Source organism: Oryctolagus cuniculus, chromosome 21 (genome assembly GCF_964237555.1).
Source record: "Oryctolagus cuniculus chromosome 21, mOryCun1.1, whole genome shotgun sequence".
In the NCBI taxonomy this organism is placed as follows: domain Eukaryota; kingdom Metazoa; phylum Chordata; class Mammalia; order Lagomorpha; family Leporidae; genus Oryctolagus; species Oryctolagus cuniculus.
The window spans coordinates 6795207-6812076 of record NC_091452.1 but is presented as its reverse complement, the minus strand read 5'-3'; the positions used below and the strand labels follow the sequence as shown (position 1 = coordinate 6812076).

General features: G+C 50.1%; 1 protein-coding gene across 37 annotated transcripts in view; it reads right to left on the bottom strand.

Annotated features, from left to right (window-relative positions):
* CLIP1 (CAP-Gly domain containing linker protein 1) overlaps positions 1-16870 on the bottom strand; it is a 136650-nt gene that overhangs the window by 47198 nt on the left and 72582 nt on the right. For 28 of the 37 annotated variants that reach the window (XR_011385256.1, XR_011385257.1, XM_070066122.1 and 25 more), the window contains 5 exons: positions 9345-10289; positions 6661-6777; positions 4259-4316; positions 3401-3484; positions 2515-2671 (listed from right to left, as the gene is read on the bottom strand). Coding sequence is in view for 35 of the 37 variants with exons in the window: in XM_070066122.1 (XP_069922223.1) it covers positions 2515-2671; positions 3401-3484; positions 4259-4316; positions 6661-6777; positions 9345-10289 (1361 nt within the window). In the remaining 2 variants the exon portion in view is untranslated. The remainder of the gene's footprint in view (positions 1-2514; positions 2672-3400; positions 3485-4258; positions 4317-6660; positions 6778-9344; positions 10290-16870) is intronic. The other 9 variants (XM_070066133.1, XM_070066139.1, XM_051837739.2 and 6 more) reach the window with 2 other exon arrangements.

The window sequence follows — 16870 nt, the reverse complement described above, 5'->3', positions numbered from 1 at the left end:
TCCATGTCCCACATATGATATAGGCCAATACCTGGATTAATGTCACGATTATAATTGAAATGGTTAAGATTGTAACTGGTCTTGTTAAGATTATAATTGATGGTAGTTTCGCATAGGATTTAGGTTAGCTTGACCCCAGTAACAATGTATTTCCCCCTGATCCTAGCAACCATGTATTCCCCTCCCGGTTCTGTGTTTTTTGTCTTTATAAACCCTGTTGCTGGCCAGCTCTGTGGCTCACTTGGCTAATCCTCCACCTGCGGGGCTGGCACCCCGGGTTCTAGTCCCAGTGGCTGCTCTTCCAGTCCAGCTCTCTGCTGTGGCCCAGGAGGGCAGCGGAGGATGGTCCAGGTCCTTGGGTCCCTGCACCCGCATGGGAGACCGGGAGGAAGTACCCAGCTCCTGGCTTCGGATCGGCACAGCACCAGCCGTGGCGGCCATTAGGGGAGTGAACCAATGGAAGGAAGACCTTTCTCTCTGTCTCTCTCTCACTATCTATAACTCTCTGTCTCTCTCTCACTGTCTAACTCTGCTTGGCAAACAAACAAACACGTTGCTTTGAGCTTCAGGGTCGAAAGTTCTTCAGGGCACGAGCCTGCTTTCCACCGCTGGAAATAAAGGACCAGCAATTTTATCAATCTCTGGTGCTCCTGGGTTTGCGCTCGCTCAGGTACAACAGACCCTCTAGGAGTTACTGGCTTATAAATTCAAGCATTTGGGGGCTGGCATGTGGCCTACTGGGTTAAGCCTGCCTGTGGGTCAGCATCCCATATGGGCACCAGTTCGTGTCCCAGCTGCTCCTCTTCTGATCCAGTTCTCTGCTTGTGGCCTGGGAAATCAATGGAAGACAGCCCAGGTGCTTGGGCCCCTGCACCCACGTGGGAGACCCAGAAGAAGCTCCTGGTTCCTGGCTTGGGATCAGCTCAGCTCTGGCTGCTGCAGACATTTGGGAAGTGAACTGGCAGTTGGAAGACCTCTCTCTCTCTGTCTCTCCCTCTCTCCGTAACTCTGCCTTTCAAATAGATACATAAATCTTTTTAAAAAATTAATTAAAACATTTGGTTTTTATATGAAAGCTAGTAAAAGGAAAAAAGTCAAACCAACAAAGAACTTCCGAATAAAGAGGAGAACAGATGTTAAAAGAAGCTCCAGCACTGAGAAGTACAAGGTAGTAAGAACAGTGAGGGCTCTGGGACCACACTGCCCGGACCCGAACCCTCAGGCACCTACTTTAACCCTGGTAAGCGTCAGTGTCTTTTCCTTTAAAGCAGGAATAATACACTCATCTTGTAGGATTATCATGAGAATTAGAACACATACTCCATATTAAGCTGCAAAGTAAGCCCTTAATAAATGTCACTTTTCATTTCATTTAAAGAAGTTCAAAATATTTTAACTGTCTATACAAAAGATATTATTGCCATTGGTAAACCACAATCTATTCTTTTTTTTTTCTCCAAAGAAACCTTTATTTAAGGAGTACAAATTTTATAAGTGCAACTTTAGGAATATAGTGAGTGTTCGTTCCCAACATAACCGCCTCCCATCCTACCTCCTCCTCTCTCTCCCATTCCCAGTCCCATTCTCCATTAAGATTCATTTTCAAATCACTTTATACACAGAAGACCAACTTTATACTAAGATTTCAACAATCTGCTCACAAACGCACACACACACACACACACACACAAGTTTTACACTAAATTCTCACAGTACAACTCCTTGAAGACAGATGGCCTGCATGGGAAGTAAGTGCGCAGAGACTCCTGTTGTTAATTAACGCTCTTATGTATGACATCAGTGATCACCCGAGGCTCTTGACACAAGCTGTCACGACTATGGAAGCCTTTTGAATCCACAAACTCTGTCAGTATTTAGATAAAACCACAAGCAAAGTCAAAGTTCTCTCCTGCCTTCAGAGAAAAGTATATCCTTCTCTGATGGCCACTTCTTTCTGCCAGGTTCTCACTCACAGAGATCCTTCATGTAGGACATTTTTTTGTCACAGTTTCTTGGCGTTCCATGCCTGAAATGCTCTCATGGGCTTTTCAGCCAGACCAAAATGCCTTAAGGGCTAATTCTGAGGTCAGAGTGCTATGTAAAGCGACTGTCATTCTATGAGTCTGCTGTGTAGACTGCTTCCCATGTTGGAACACACAACCTGTTCTTAAAAAGAAAAACAGTTTATTTATTTCAAAGACAAAGTGTCAAAGAGAGAGGGGGAGAGCTTCCATCAACTGGTTCACTCCCCAAATGGCTGCAACAGCCAGGGCTGTGCCAGGCCAGAGCCAGGAGCCAGGAGCCAGGAGCCAGGAACTCCACATGGGTGGCAGTGGCCCAAACACTCGGACCATCTTCCTCTGCATTACCAGGAGCATTAGCAGGGAGCCGGAGTGGAACAGAACTTAAACCAGAACTCTGATACGGGATGCCAGTGTCTCAAGCAGAGGCTTAACCCACTGCACCACAACACAGGTCACAGGCACACATTCTAACTGCCAAAGCCACAGGTACCTCTCTTTAAGTCGCAGCTCATCATTCATTCTGCTCAGCTGGGAAGAATTATCTCCTGACATCTTCATTATCTCTGCAATGTCGTTTTCCAATTTTTCTTTTGCCTTGACCAACTGCTCCTCTCTTTCATCTCTCTCTCTGAATTTTGCCTCCATATCTGAATACAAATAGAAAAACAAGTAGCACTGCTGTGTTATCATTGACATAAGTAAACTGAATACATCCTTGCTCTGGGAACATCTGCATAAAAATCACACGCTAGCAAAGAAGACGAACAATCAATGAGATAAAGAAAAGAAGCGGTAAGATAGAGAGTGGTGAGGGCAAGAGCTGGGAGGTTAAAATCTGAGACGGTTACATGGCAGAGAAGACTGAAGGGGGCAAAGGCACGGGGGCAGGAAGACGCTGGACGCGTCCCAGCGCCACCATGGAGTGCACGAGCAAGGAGGGGAGGCTGAGAGGAAACCAGGAGGTAGGGGGCCTGACCGTGGCAGGAACACGGCTCTGACTGAGGGGGGTGGGGGCCCCCGGGCAAGCCGGGGCAGAGAAGAGACAGGTCTGACTTCACTCCAGCTGCCGTGCTGAGAACAGACGGGAGCAGGACAAGGGCAGAAGCAGGGTCGGCAGTGAGATGTTATGGATGGCTGTGGCCTTGGCTCAAGGACAGCAATGGGAATGGGGAGACTGGCTGAATTCTCTTTGGAAACAGAGTAGAGACCTTGTGGAAGGTTACATGTCTCAGACAAGCATTTCGTCACATTATACCACCACGAAGAGTGAGCAGGCTATGCCTGAACAGTGGGTGTGTAGTGCTAGACTACAGTGATCTCAAACCCTGGGAAGGCTACCACACACTCAACGCTTAGCGCCAGCGCCACCTCCTTACCTGTTAAATTCTCTCTCAGCCTCTCCAGTTCAGAAGACAGCAGGTTAAATTGTTCCTCTTTTTGGTGTAACTTATTGACAGTTTCTATTGAGGATAAAAAGTTTAATATATTTCATGATTAATAAGCCATCTGGTCTTGGCTGTCTTACAAAACTAAATCATACACTTGTGAGAGCTGAGAATACAGAAATACAGAAGTCCCACTGCAAACCACGTCACTCACTGTCCGTGATCCTAAGGACCCAGCATTCAGCCCCTTTGCCTCACCCCTTTGCACTCAGCTCTTTCCTCTTGTCAGTGAAAACTCAAGAAAGTTATCAATGATGAAAGTTTAAGTGGCTGCCATCATGGAACAGTGGGTTAAGCCACCATTTATGACACCGACATCCCCTATCAGAGGGTGGGTTTGAGTCCCAGCCGCTCTCTTTCAAATTCAGCTCCCTGCTAACATGCCTGGGAAGGCAGCAGGTGGATGACCCAAGTGCTTGGGCTCCTGACACCCACACAGGAGACCTGGAAGAAGTTCCTGGCTCCTGGCTCCAGCCTGTATCAGATGTGGCTATGGTGGCTATTTGGGAAATGAACCAGCAGAAGGAAGAGATCTCTCTGTTTCAAAGAAATAAAATAAACCTTAAAGTCAAAACACTTCCCCTAAGAACACTGACATTTTAATATGGAACAAGCCTTAAGTGAAAAGAAGAAAGAATCAGCTGGGGGGTCTGAGGCTTCAGGAAGCCAGTTCCTGCGCACGGCAGGGACCTGGGGGACCCTGGGATAGGACTGCAGGCAGCATCCGCTCCGTGCGGGCAAGGCCAAGCCCAGCCTGACGCGCTCACACTCGCCCCCCGCAGGACGCACCTTGCATACTTCTCTGAACAGAGACCGCCTCCTCGGAAGCATCAGCAAACTTTTCTTTCTGAAGAGAAAGGAACGGACACTCAGAAAGACCTCAAGGGAGGCAGTGATCAGTCACAGCCACAGTTCTGTCTGCATTCCGCTGTGGTTTTGTCTCACTGAAGTAACAAACGTGGGGGCCGGCGCTGGGGCGGAGCAGGTAAAGCCACCGCTCGCAGTGTCCCAGTGTCAGCATCCCACACGGGCGCCAGTTCGAGTCCCAGCTGCTCCGCTTCTGATGCAGCTCTCTGCCGTGGCCTGGGAAAGCAGTGGAGGATGACCCACGTGCTTGGGCCCCTGCACCCACGTGGGGGACCTGGAAGAAGCTCCTGGCTCCTGCCTTCGGATCAGCTCTGCTCCAGCTGTTGCAGCCATCTGGGGAGTGAACCAGTGGATGGAAGACCTCTCTCTCTCTCTCTGTCCCCTCCTCTCCCCCCACTTCTGCCTCTCTGCAGCTCTGCCTTTCAAATAAATAAATAAATCTTAAAAAACAACTGTAGGCCACAATTCTACCACATGTCTACCCTGCACATGTGTGCACATACATGCCAGTGACGCTATCTGTGCGCGTGAATGAATGTGCACACTTATGTACGTGTATGGCTGTGCGTGTGCACTTGGCGCATAGCACACTCTGTAATACGGTCACTCTCAGAGAGCAAACCTTCTTGTCAGAAACCTGCCCGAAAGAGCAGAGAGCTCCAAATGTGCTCACTTCTGGAGCAGACTGGGTCGGGGTCAAGGCCAGCTGCTGTTTCACAGCAAGAGGTCCACTGCTCCACGGCTGATCAAGGTCTTGCTTCCTAAACACGACAGCAGACAAGGCAGAAACACTCTCCCGGCGTCCTGAGATGAGTCTGGAGCTAGCCACACCACGAGGGTTTGTAGCGAGTATTTCTGGGGGCCGGCATTGCGGCACAGTGGGTTAATCTGCTGCCTGTGATGCTGGCACCCCCAGAGAGCACCAGTTTGAGTCCCAGCTGCTCCACTTCCAATCCTGCTTCCTGCTAATGTGCCTGGGAAAGCGGCGAAAGACCGCCCACGTGGGAGACCCAGATGGAGTTCCAGGTTCCCGGCTTCATCCTGGCCCAGCCCCGGCTCTTGAGGCCATCTGGGGAGTGAACCAATGGGTGGGAGATCTCTCTCTCTCTCTCTCCCCCCAACTCTGCCTTTCAAATAAATAAGTCTCTTAAAAAAATTGAGTGTTTCTAACTTATGGTGTTTATACAAAGACGGCACTGGAGCCGCACGTCCGTCGGTGCACACAGACTGCTCCGCTGTGCCCTTCCCGCAGCTGGACGCTCGAGCTGTGTGCTCTCTGATGAGGTCAGAGAGGAGAGGACCGAAACTCACTTTAAAGAAAGGCTGGGCATCCTAGACACTTAGGGAGGAGGGCAGAGAAACGACACGAGCCTAAAAACATTTTCTTATGGGAAATCAAACGGTGATTCTCAGGGCGCTTTCTTAAAATGTAGCTAAGATATTACACGTGGGACCGCCCCGTAGAACTTTGTGCACTGGTGGACACGCCCTCCATGCACGCGTGGCTACTGAGCACTTACCACGCAGCAGGAACTGAATCTACACCTGACTTAACTCAGCTCAATCCACACAGCTACAGGTGGGTGGCAGTTAGACACCCACCACAGAAAAAGGACAAGTTTGTATTGCCACAGCCAGACAACAGAGCCACATACTTCCATTCCCCGTCGTTATCAGCACACTGGTGTGAGAAACGGGCCCAGGAGGACAGGGCCCAGGAGGACAGGGCCCTGGAGGACAGGGCCCTGGAGGACAGGGCCCAGGGTCTCCACAGCCCTGACCTTCCTCTGCCGGGATGCATGAGGGCCACTGCTGCTGTTCGCTAGGCTCGGCCATGATGCAAGAGGCAAGGTAGAAAAGAAGCAAACCCAGAAGAGGTCAGGAAAAAGTACGTCTAGCTTGAGATTCGGGAAAAGGACACACGTGAAAGGAAAAGTAGTTTCATGAGATGGAATAAACTGAGTCATAGAAAGCGTGTGTTTTTTTAATTCGTTCAATTAGGCAGCACCCGGCCCCGCCAGCAGAGGGCGCTGATGGTCCCGGCCGGCCTGGTAAAGACAGGGAAGGCCTCCCTGTGCGGTGAAAGCAAGCAGTCGGGAACATACCAGAGAAGAGCTTAAAAATTAACAGATAAAAAGGTAACACCTACCTTTGTGGCTAGTTTGGGTTTTGGTCGGCCTCCTGTCCAGGTCATTACTAGCCAATAACTAACAGTCAATTTAAATAGCATTGTCAAAGAGAAAGAAAATGGCTGCAGTAATGGTTTGTTTCAACGGAGAATTTTTTTTCTAACCGAAAGCAGCCAGCCACCTTGCAGTACTCACCAAGACCCGCAGTTCCGTCTCCAGAGCCTCTTTCACTCGACTGACTCCACTCAAGTTTTCCTCGAGTGTAGTAAGCTTTAGCTCCTTCTCCTGGAGCTCTCTGGCAATGCCACTAGCCTAACACACAGTCACATGGCACAGGAGCAAATGAACAAAAAGGAAACAAAAAGGAATGAGAAAAAATAAAGTAGAACAAATGTGATAAACTTAGGAGAACAAATACAACACAACAAAGCTGGGAGGAATAAAAAGTTGGGTTTTTTAATCCAAAGAAGTCAAGGACTTTTCAATCAGTTCCGGTTAGGATTGTCCCAGGGCTGCTGCTTTCTCCACCTGTTGTGGAATCAGAGCAGGGAGCGCACAAGCGGACAAGCCCCTGCTCAGCCTCATCTTCTGGACTTTCAAGTCTTAAACACAGGAGTGGACATGTGATCTCCATTGTTTCCCTGTATTTCTGGACATGCTTCAAGGAGCTCAACATTTAAAATAAAATTTTAAAAACCACTAGGCGATAGTCACAAGAATTTGGCTTTCGTTAAATCTTGAGGTGAGAACAGGTAGTCGGTTTGTGCCCTGACTGGCATGCTGGACCCACATGAGGAGATCTGAGGAAAACGCGCTGTGGCCAGTCTGCCACCGCCAGCCATGGCCTCCCGGCAGTCTCTGCCATCGGTCTGCCTCCCTGCTCCCCGGTGAACCATCACAACCCTTCCTTCTTTGCCACTAGGGCAGCTTCTCCCGCAGAAAGCTCCAGAACCTTCATCATCAAGTCAGCACTCAACTAGTGACAGAACCAGAAACAACCCTTGACGATGAGGACGACATTGGACAAGGCTGTTTGCGAGAAACGGGGCTGCTGGGTGTTTCACATGGTTTCCTATGCCTTGACCAAAAGCACACCTGTCCAGTCTTTTCTCAGAACAGCCAGACTTGGGCCGGCACAGTAGCACAGTGGGTAAAGCCACTGCCTGCCACGCCAGCACCCCATATGGGCACTGGTTCAAATCTTGGCTGCTCCACGTCCAAACCAGCCCCCTGCTAATGAGCCTGGGAAAGCAGTGTAAGATGGCCTGACTGCTTGGGTCCCTGCACCCACATCGAAGACCTAGAAGAGGCTCCTGGCGCCTGGCTCCTGGCTTTGGGTCAGCCCAGCTCTGGCCATTGCAGCCATTTGGGGAGTGAACCAGCAGATGGAAGATCTTTATCTCTTTCTAACTCTGCCTTTCAAATAAATTTTTATGGTGCCTTTTTTTTTTTAAGATTTATTTATTTATTTGAAAGAGTTACACAGAGAGAGGAGTTACACAGTGGATAGAAAACCTCAGAGAGAGAGAGGTCTTCTATCCACTGGTTCACTCTCCAGATAGCCACAACGGCTGGAGCTGAGCCAATGCAAAGCCAGGAGCCAGGAGCTTCTTCCAGGTCTCCCATGTGGGTACAGGGGCCCAAGGACTTAAGTCATCTTCTACTGCTTTCTTAGGCCATAGCAGAGAGCTGAATCAGAAGTGGAGCAGCCAGGTCTAGAACCAGTGCCCATATGGGATGCCAGCACTGCAGGTAGCGACTTTACCTGGTATTGCCACAGTGCCAGCCCCTCAAATAAATTTTTAAACAAAACAAGAAATAGCCAGACTTAGAGCATGTTCTTGTGACACAGAAAAGATTCCCATAAAATCTTAGAGGCAATGCAAAGGGCTGCGGGCTCTCAGCCTTCCTATGGGGGAACGTTGTTTATCATAGCACGTTCATTCATCAAGTCAGAGCACTCCGTTCACGTTCTGCTTTTCTATGGAACCCTACCGACAGGTGGGAAAGGAGAAGACTGTAACCTCTGCCCTCTGTGGGTGATCCTCTGCCTGGCTGGGAGACTGCCTGCCTAGCCCATGCAGGAGGTTAGGAGGGCACGGCACACCATGCCCCCCGGAAAAAACCTGGTTGAGAGCTCAGCACACTGGGACCCCCACACATGACCTGGCTTCTGGCACACAGCAGGGACCCCAGGCACATTTCCCCCACCCCCACTTCCTGTTGTAGGCCTTGTAACTGTCAACTAGGTAACTGGCTCCAGACCCATAAAGACCATCTGGAAGGCTACGTAGGCTACGTGACCTTCAAGCTGATTGGAGAAGGGTGGAGGCACCAGTATCTGCTTTATCCTGTACAATTAGTGTCCCTCACCTGAGCCAGCTACTCCCCCTTGCCTGCCCTATAAAAGCTTGTGCCCGAATGTTACTGAACAGACATGTTCACCAAAACCGACTCTGGCACTTCTTCTCCAAGAACACAGTCGCCCCACCATCCCGACAGCGTGGGCCTCACAGGACGAGCCCACACACCTGCTCTTTCTTCATTTATCTGAACACCAGCGTGCTGGGGAATTCTCTATTTTAAACAGAGGTTACAGCCCAGAGCTAAGTTTACACAGCATAGCCCAGTGACAAAGTGACAGATCAAAGGAAACCAAAATAAACGCCCATGTTTGGGCCACGATTTCCTCTAATCTCCTCAGGTGGAGCCAAGCTCAAGATTCTCAGATGTTACCCGGGAGCACCGGGCACTTCCTTTACTTCCTTCTGATTAAATAGGGAATGAGGAGGATGGGTCACCTCAACTCAAGAGGAACACATAACGCGACATGATAACGGTGGAGGGAAAGACAAAAGATGGAAGCTGTGGATACAAACCTTGCCGCTCTCAGCATCCTTTTCAATCTCTAAATTTTTAATCTGTTTCTCAGCCGCCTCGAGCTGCTGTCTGAGCTGCTGGATTTCCGATTTACCTTCGGAACTGGCCTTCCGAAGGGCATCAAGATCCAAGAGCTTCTCTTCGGTCGCCTTGAGCTGCGATGCAAAGTTATCGATAACCTCGGTCTGCTCGCTGCATCTGGCTCGCAGCGCCTCTAGCTCCTTTACCTTTGTCTCAGCCTCCTGCAGTCTGTTCAGCGTGTCCTCCATCTCCACCAGATGCTGGTCCTCCGCTCTGTCCAGCTTCGACTTGAGGGCCTCCAGACTGTCCTCCTTCTCCTTGATGACCTTCAGCAGTTTGGCCCTCAGGGCTTCGACCTCCTTGGCGTGGGCAGAGCGCTCAGAGTCCTGCTGGCTCTGCAGGCGTTCTATCTCGTGCTGGTAATCCAGCCTCACTTTCTCTATCTGCGCCTTCAGCTCCGCAAACTCGGCCGACTCGGTCCCCAGCCCTTTGCTGAAGGACACCTTCAGCTCCGCCATGGCCTGCTGGTGGGACGCGATGGCCGTCTCCAGCTTGGACTTCCACAGCGCGATCACGTCCGCGTTCTCCTTGTTGGCGTGGTCAAGCTTGCTTTTCAAGGACTCGTTCTCCTTGGAAAGCTTCTCCGTGGCGGCCTGCAGGCCCCTGATGTCCCTCTGCAATGCTTCTTCCTGGGTTCCGAAGTGCTCCTTCAGGGAAGCCACGTCTCTCTGGTGCTCGGCCTGCGCGGCTGCCAGCTTCTCTTGCAAAGAGCTTATCTCTTGCAAAAGGGAAAGCGACACGTCCACATCCGCAGAGGGCTTACTGCACTCCAGCCTCCTCCGCAGCTCTGCCACTTCCTGTGCCCTCAACGCTAGGTCCTTCTCTAGCTCCATTATCCGGGACTTTTCTGACACCGTGGCCACCTAGTGACAGCAGTCCAAAGAAAAAGAGATCACTTACGTAGCACATCACTGATGAGCTTCCTTTCCTGAACCCTGGAGGCCTGCAACTCCCCCGCATCCCGCAGCACTCAAGCTCTCGGGAAGGTTCACAAGCCAAGATGTCTCCAACTCTGACCACCAGGGAAGCCCAGTTCTGGCAGCTCCAACTCAGAGCTGTCATCTTTGGTAAACTTCCACCCTTTTGAGATGCTAAAGCAATGTAAAACTGACATTGAGTTTAGCTCACTCCAAATTTACTTTTTTTCCCTAAAGAAACAGATCAAGGAAGTACCCATTACCCGATCGTATGTCATCCCAGAGCTCTCAGCCCTAGCTGCCCTATCTGGCCGGTTTTCCCCACCGCGCCTCGCCCTGGCTGCATGCCAGCTGAGCTAACTTCTGGGGGGCCTCCCAGAACTGTGTGTGCAGGACAGCCCTGTGCGGCACCTGAGATCTGAGGGACGTGCTGGAAGCACACAATACACATCACATTTTGAAGACTTGGGGAAGAGAAGAGCTTACGGTATCTGGCTAATAATTGCTTTTAGAGTGATTACACGGTGAAGTGATAATACTTTGTGTAGTGTTTTAAGTATATTAGTAAACTTAATTTCACCTGTAACTTACTAAAAAGTTAAGTGAGTACCAGAAAACTGCAAATCGCACATGTGTGGCCCGCATCATACGACTCTTGAATAGTACTGGTACACAAGGTCTAAAATTACCCATCGAACGTTTCAATGAACAACATATCACCTGTAGAATAAAAAACCTTCGACTGGACAATGAAGAATTACTTTACTAACCTTTCCTCTTAAAGACAAAGAAAGATAATTACTTACCTGAAGTTACAGGTAAGACTCTTACAAAGAGCCCTCTTTTGGACTTTACAGTTCTATCAGCACTGTGATGTCCGCATCGCGTTCCCTAACCCAGTGGTTCTCAGGTGCCACTATTATGCACATGAATCACCTGGAATGTGAGTCTGCCCTCAACTTCCCAGCTGCCCACACTCATTTTGATTCCATCTGAGCTCTGGGGTTTGAAAAATAAACATCCCAGGGCTAGGAAAAACACTTTCTCAACCTGCGCCTTTTAGTCTTAAAGAATCAGTTCTGACTACCACCTGTCAAACAGTTTAGTCCAGCAAGTACGTGGAAAATGGCTTCTTCAGGTATAAAAATCATTTGACTAACCTGGGAAATAGAAGGGAACATGAATCATTTTTAAAACATCAATGAGCCCCATATTTCAAGCATCAAAACTCCGAATTTAAGACCCCTCTCCCACCTTGCCTTCATCGGAACAAAAGTAACAAATGTGTTCCTTTCATTTCTTCTGCCCACCTACAAGTTGTGATTCCAGTAAAAATCCACACGGGAAGAGGGAGAGGAAACACTTAGGTTTCCGAAGCAGCAGAATCAAGTCATCAAACAATGAAGGGCTGACTCTAATTGCTGCCCTTTGTGGTTCTACAAGGACAGAGTTTGTGGAAAACTGAATTAAAAGATGGCTTTAGGGTAGGCGTCTGGTGCAGCTATCAGCATGGTGCTTCACCTACATTTCATGTCAAAGAGCCTGGATATGAGTCCTGACTTCCCACCAGCACACAGTCTGGGAGGCAGCAGTGACGGCCCAAGTGCCTGGGTCCCTACCACCTACCTGGGAGACTTGGATTGAGTTCCAGGCTCCTGACTTCAGCCTGACCCACATCTGTTGCAGGTATTTGGGGAGTGAACCAGTGGATGGGGTTATTTCTTTTCTGCCTTTCAAAAATATTGAAATCCATTTTTTTAAAAACTTTTTTTAAAAAACCTATTTAGGGCCGGCGCCGCGGCTCACTAGGCTAATCCTCCGCCTTCCGGCGCCGGCACACCGGGTACTAGTCCCGGTCGGGGCGCCGGATTCTGTCCCGGTTGCCCCTCTTCCAGGCCAGCTCTCTGCTGTGGCCCGGGAGTGCAGTGGAGGATGGCCCAAGTCCTTGGGCCCTGCACCCCATGGGAGACCAGGAGAAGCACCTGGCTCCTGCCATTGGATCAGCGCGGTGCGCCAGCTGCCGTGCGCTGGCTGCAGCGGCCATTGGAGGGTGAACCAACGGCAAAGGAAGACCTTTCTCTCTCTCTCACTGTCCACTCTGCCTATCAAGAGGCCGGCACCGTGGCTCACTAGGCTAATCCTCCGCCTTGCGGCGCTGGCACACCGGGTTCTAGTCCCGGTTGGGGCGCCGGATTCTGTCCCGGTTGCCCCTCTTCCAGGCCAGCTCTCTACTGTGGCCCGGGAGTGCAGTGGAGGATGGCCCAAGTGCTTGGGCCCTGCACCCCATGGGAGACCAGGATAAGTACCTGGCTCCTGCCATCAGATCAGCGCGGTGCGCTGGCCGCGGTGGCCATTGGAGGGTGAACCAATGGCAAAAGGAAGACCTTTCTCTCTGTCTCTCTCTCTCACTGTCCACTCTGCCTGTAAAAAAAAAAAAAAACAAAAAAAAAACAACAAACAAACAAACAAAAAAAAACAAAACCTATTTAAGGGGCTGGCGCTGTGGCATAGCAGGTAAAGCCGCCACCTGCAATGCCAGCACCCCATATGGGCGCTGGTTCTAGTCCCAGCTGCTCCTCTTCCAATCCAGCTCTCTGCTGTGGCCTGGGAAAGTAGTAGAAGATGGCCCAAGTCCTTGGGGCCCTGCACCTGCGTGGGAGACCAGGAAGAATCTCCTGGCTTCAGACTGGCACAGCTCCAGCTATTGTAGCCAATTAGGGAGTGAACTAGCAGATGGAAGACCTCTCTCTCTCTCTCTCTCTCTATTTATATATATATATATATACACACACACACATGGCTCTCCTTCTCTCTCTGTGTAACTGTCTTTCAAATAAATAAATCTTTTAAAAAAAAAAAACTTATTTGAAAAGCAGAGAGATGGAAAATCTTCCATTTGCTGGTTCACTCCCCCCAAATGCCTGTACAGTCAAGGCTGAGCGAGGCCAAAGTCAGGACTGCATCCCGGTTACCCACACGGGTACTAAGGTCTCCAGGACTTGCGCCGTCCTCCGCTGCCTCCCAAGATATGCATTAGGAAGCTGAATCGGAAGCTGAGCAGCCAGGACTTGAACCAGCACTCCAAAATCAATGCCTCAAGCCGTGGCTGAATTCACTGTGCCACACACCCATCGCAGTATTGTTTTGCTTTTTTAACTAATTTTTTGAGAGGCAGAATTACAGAGGGGGAGGAAGAGAGGGGAGGAGGTGGATAGAGAGAGATTTTCCATCCACTGGTTCACTCCCCAGATAGCTGCACTGGCTAAAGCCGGGCCAGGCTGAAACCAGGAGACCAGAATTCCCTGAGTCTCCCACATGGGTGGTGGGGCTCAAGCACTAGGGCCCCCACTCCCTTCCCAGGTGCGCATTAGCAGAAAGCGAGATCAAAGGGCTGGCGCTGTGGCGTAGCGGGTAAAGCTGACGCCTGCAGTGCCAGCATCCCATGTGGGTGCCAGTTCTAGCCCCGGCTGCTCCTCTTCCAATCCAGCTCTCTGCTAATGCACCTGGAAAAGCAGTGGAAGATGGCTCAAGTCCTTGGGCCCCTGCACCCGTGTGGGAGACTGGGAGAATCTCCTGGCTCCAGGCTTCGAATCAGCGCAGCTCCGGCCACTGTAGCCATCTGGGGAGTGAACCAGCGGATGCAAGACCTCTCTCTCTCTCTCTCTCTCTCTCTCTGCTTTTCTGTAACTCTGCCTTTCAAATATATAAATTAATCTTAAAAAAAAAAAAAAAAAGTGGAGCAGCTGGGCTGGAACAGGCACTCATAAAGGACGCCAGGGTTGCAGGAAGTATCTTATCCCACTGTACCACAACACCTGCTCCAAGCTTGTTCATAATATGCATCTTCCATGATTTTTTTTGAAGATCTAGTCATTAGCACCGATTTTCAAAATTTTTGCATTGGGGCCGGCACTGTGGCGCAGTGGGTTAACGTCCTGGCCTGAAGCACCGGCATCCCATATGGGTGCCAGTTCTAGTCCCGGCTGCTCCACTTCTGATCCAGCTCTCTGCTGTGGCCTGAGAAAGCAGTGGAAGATGGCTCAAGTCCTTGGGCCCCTGCTCCCGCGTGGGAGACCCAGAAAAAGCTCTGGCTCCTGGCTTCGGGTCGACATAATTCCGGCTGTTGTGGCCAATTGGGGAGTAAACCGTTGGATGGAAGACCTCTCTCTCTCTGTCTCTCCTCTCTCTGTGTAACTCTGACTCTCGAGTGAAAAATAAATCTTTAAAAAAATTTTTTTTTCTTTTTCTTTTTCATTTTTTTTACAGGCAGAGTGGACAGTGAGAGAGAGAGACAGAGAGAAAGGTCTTCCTTTTGCCGTTGGTTCACCCTCCAATGGCCGCCGCGGCTGGCGCGCTGCGGCCCGTGCATCGTGCTGATCCAAAGGCAGGAGCCAGGTGCTTCTCCTGGTCTCCCATGGGGTGCAGGGCCCAAGCACTTGGGCCATCCTCCACTGCACTCCCTGGCCACAGCAGAGAGCTGGCCTAGAAGAGGGGCAACCGGGACAGAATCCGGCGCCCCAACCGGGACTAGAACCCGGTGTGCCAGCGCCGCAAGGCGGAGGATTAGCCTAGTGAGCCGCGGTGCCGGCCTGCATTAACTTTTAATTCTGTTTTCCACAAACTTTTTGAAGCACCCTTGTCGTTCTTAGCCACAAAGCAGTTAAATGCAGAAGATGTCATATAAAAAAGTGAAAAGAATAATGTGATTATTCTTTTTATGTCATTTTCATAAAGAAGAAAAGCATTTCCATTTGTTATTTTACTTCCCAAAGTCTGTCCACCTACAGACTAACCTTCCCATGTGTCTGCCTCTCCCACTAGTCCGAGGCCAGGCCAGGCAGGAGTCACTTCTTACTCCCAGCTAATGCTGCCACAGCGCTGGGCACACCTGGTGACGCCCTGCGGTTACGGGGTGGACCGCCTGAAGGGAACTGTAAAGCGCTTCCTAGGAGGGACGTGGGTGATACCAAACTACGTGGGTTGCTGGTTGTTTCCACACTTGACATAACAAGAGTGGGGACCAAGACACACACACACGAGTCGAGGGAAGACAGCGGCTCTCCTCTGCAGGGCTGGGACACCCCTGCTGTGAATGCTGGCCTTGTATCCAGAGCAGGAAAAAAGTGCCAGAGTTGCTTGCTGACAATATTCAGATACAGGAGAGGGGTCAAAAGTTTACAAAATACATCCTCACTTTGTCAACAGGCCTCGGCCCACCTGTCCCTTCTATTTCCCACATCAAGTCTTTGCCTCTTGGGTAACAAAGAAATAGCACCAATTCTCACTTTTTCCCCCACCAAATATATAGGAGAAATCTTAGTTTTAAGGCAAACTGAGAACATTCTTTCTTCTTAAAAAAAAAAAAAAAAAAAAAAAAAACTCATAATTTAGGGAAGAAAAAGTATTCCATTGTCTAGATTTTTAGATAAGTCAGTCAGTGATCTCTCGCCAAGAGAAACTTCCACAAATATTAATAATTCAAAAGAAAAAATCAAGATCCCAAATTTGATCAGAGACATAGTTTTTCAAATTTTAAAGTTAATATTTGGGCAACTTAGCCGATCACAGTCCTGATTTCACTGTGTGAGCACTTACTCTGCATGCAGATGAGTGATTATGTCTTAAGGCTTTTGGCACAAAAGCCATTTCCATAACGGCTCCACCCGTGGTCGGCGAGCGTCAGCAGCTGGAGCTGCATGGTGACCTGGGACACGACCTGCCCTCGGAGTCAGCGGGAGCAACACCACCTCCTCCCTGCTCGGGCTGTGCTGAGACTCAATCATTCTTTCAAAACACTCAGTGCTGGGTGGGTGTTGTGGTGCAGCCGGCTGTGGGGGTCCTGGATGCTCCCCTTCCGGCCCAGCTCCCTGCTGATGCAGCCACCCACGAGGGAGACCAGAAAGAAGCTGCAGGCTTCTGGCTCTGGCCTGGCACAGCCCCAGCCGTTACGGCCATCTGGGGAGTGAACCAGTGGATGGAGGACCTCTCTCTCTAACTCTGCCTTTCAAACAACCAAATCTTGGAAAACGACAACAAAAAGCACTTAGCATAGTGCCTGGCAGGAAATGAAGCAACACTGGCGTCCTGGCCGCACAAGCCGTTCTGATCCCAGCACGCGCCTCCCTCCTCAACACTGAGACTCCTCTTCTGGGTGGAAAGGAGAGAGACGCAGAGAGACCAGCTCCCCAGAAAAAAGAAAACCGAGGTCAAAGTCCTCGGGGTCACCACGTCCTTCTCCCAGGGGCCAGGGAGGACAGCAGGAAAAGATTTCTAAAGCAAAACAACGGTAACAAAAATCATTTAGAAAACCCAGTAGCCAGGAGGAGGAGAACAAGAGGACAATTGACTGCTTGTGGCAAACTGGAGAAAGGTATTTCAAGGAATTAATACAAAGAACCTCAAATTACATGGTTGGGACGGTTCTGATCTTGATTCTGGTTGAGCCAACCATAGGACTAAGTCTTTCCTTTTGACAAAAGGTTTGATAAAAACACATCTGGGCCTCCTGCAAATCTAAGCTCATGAAC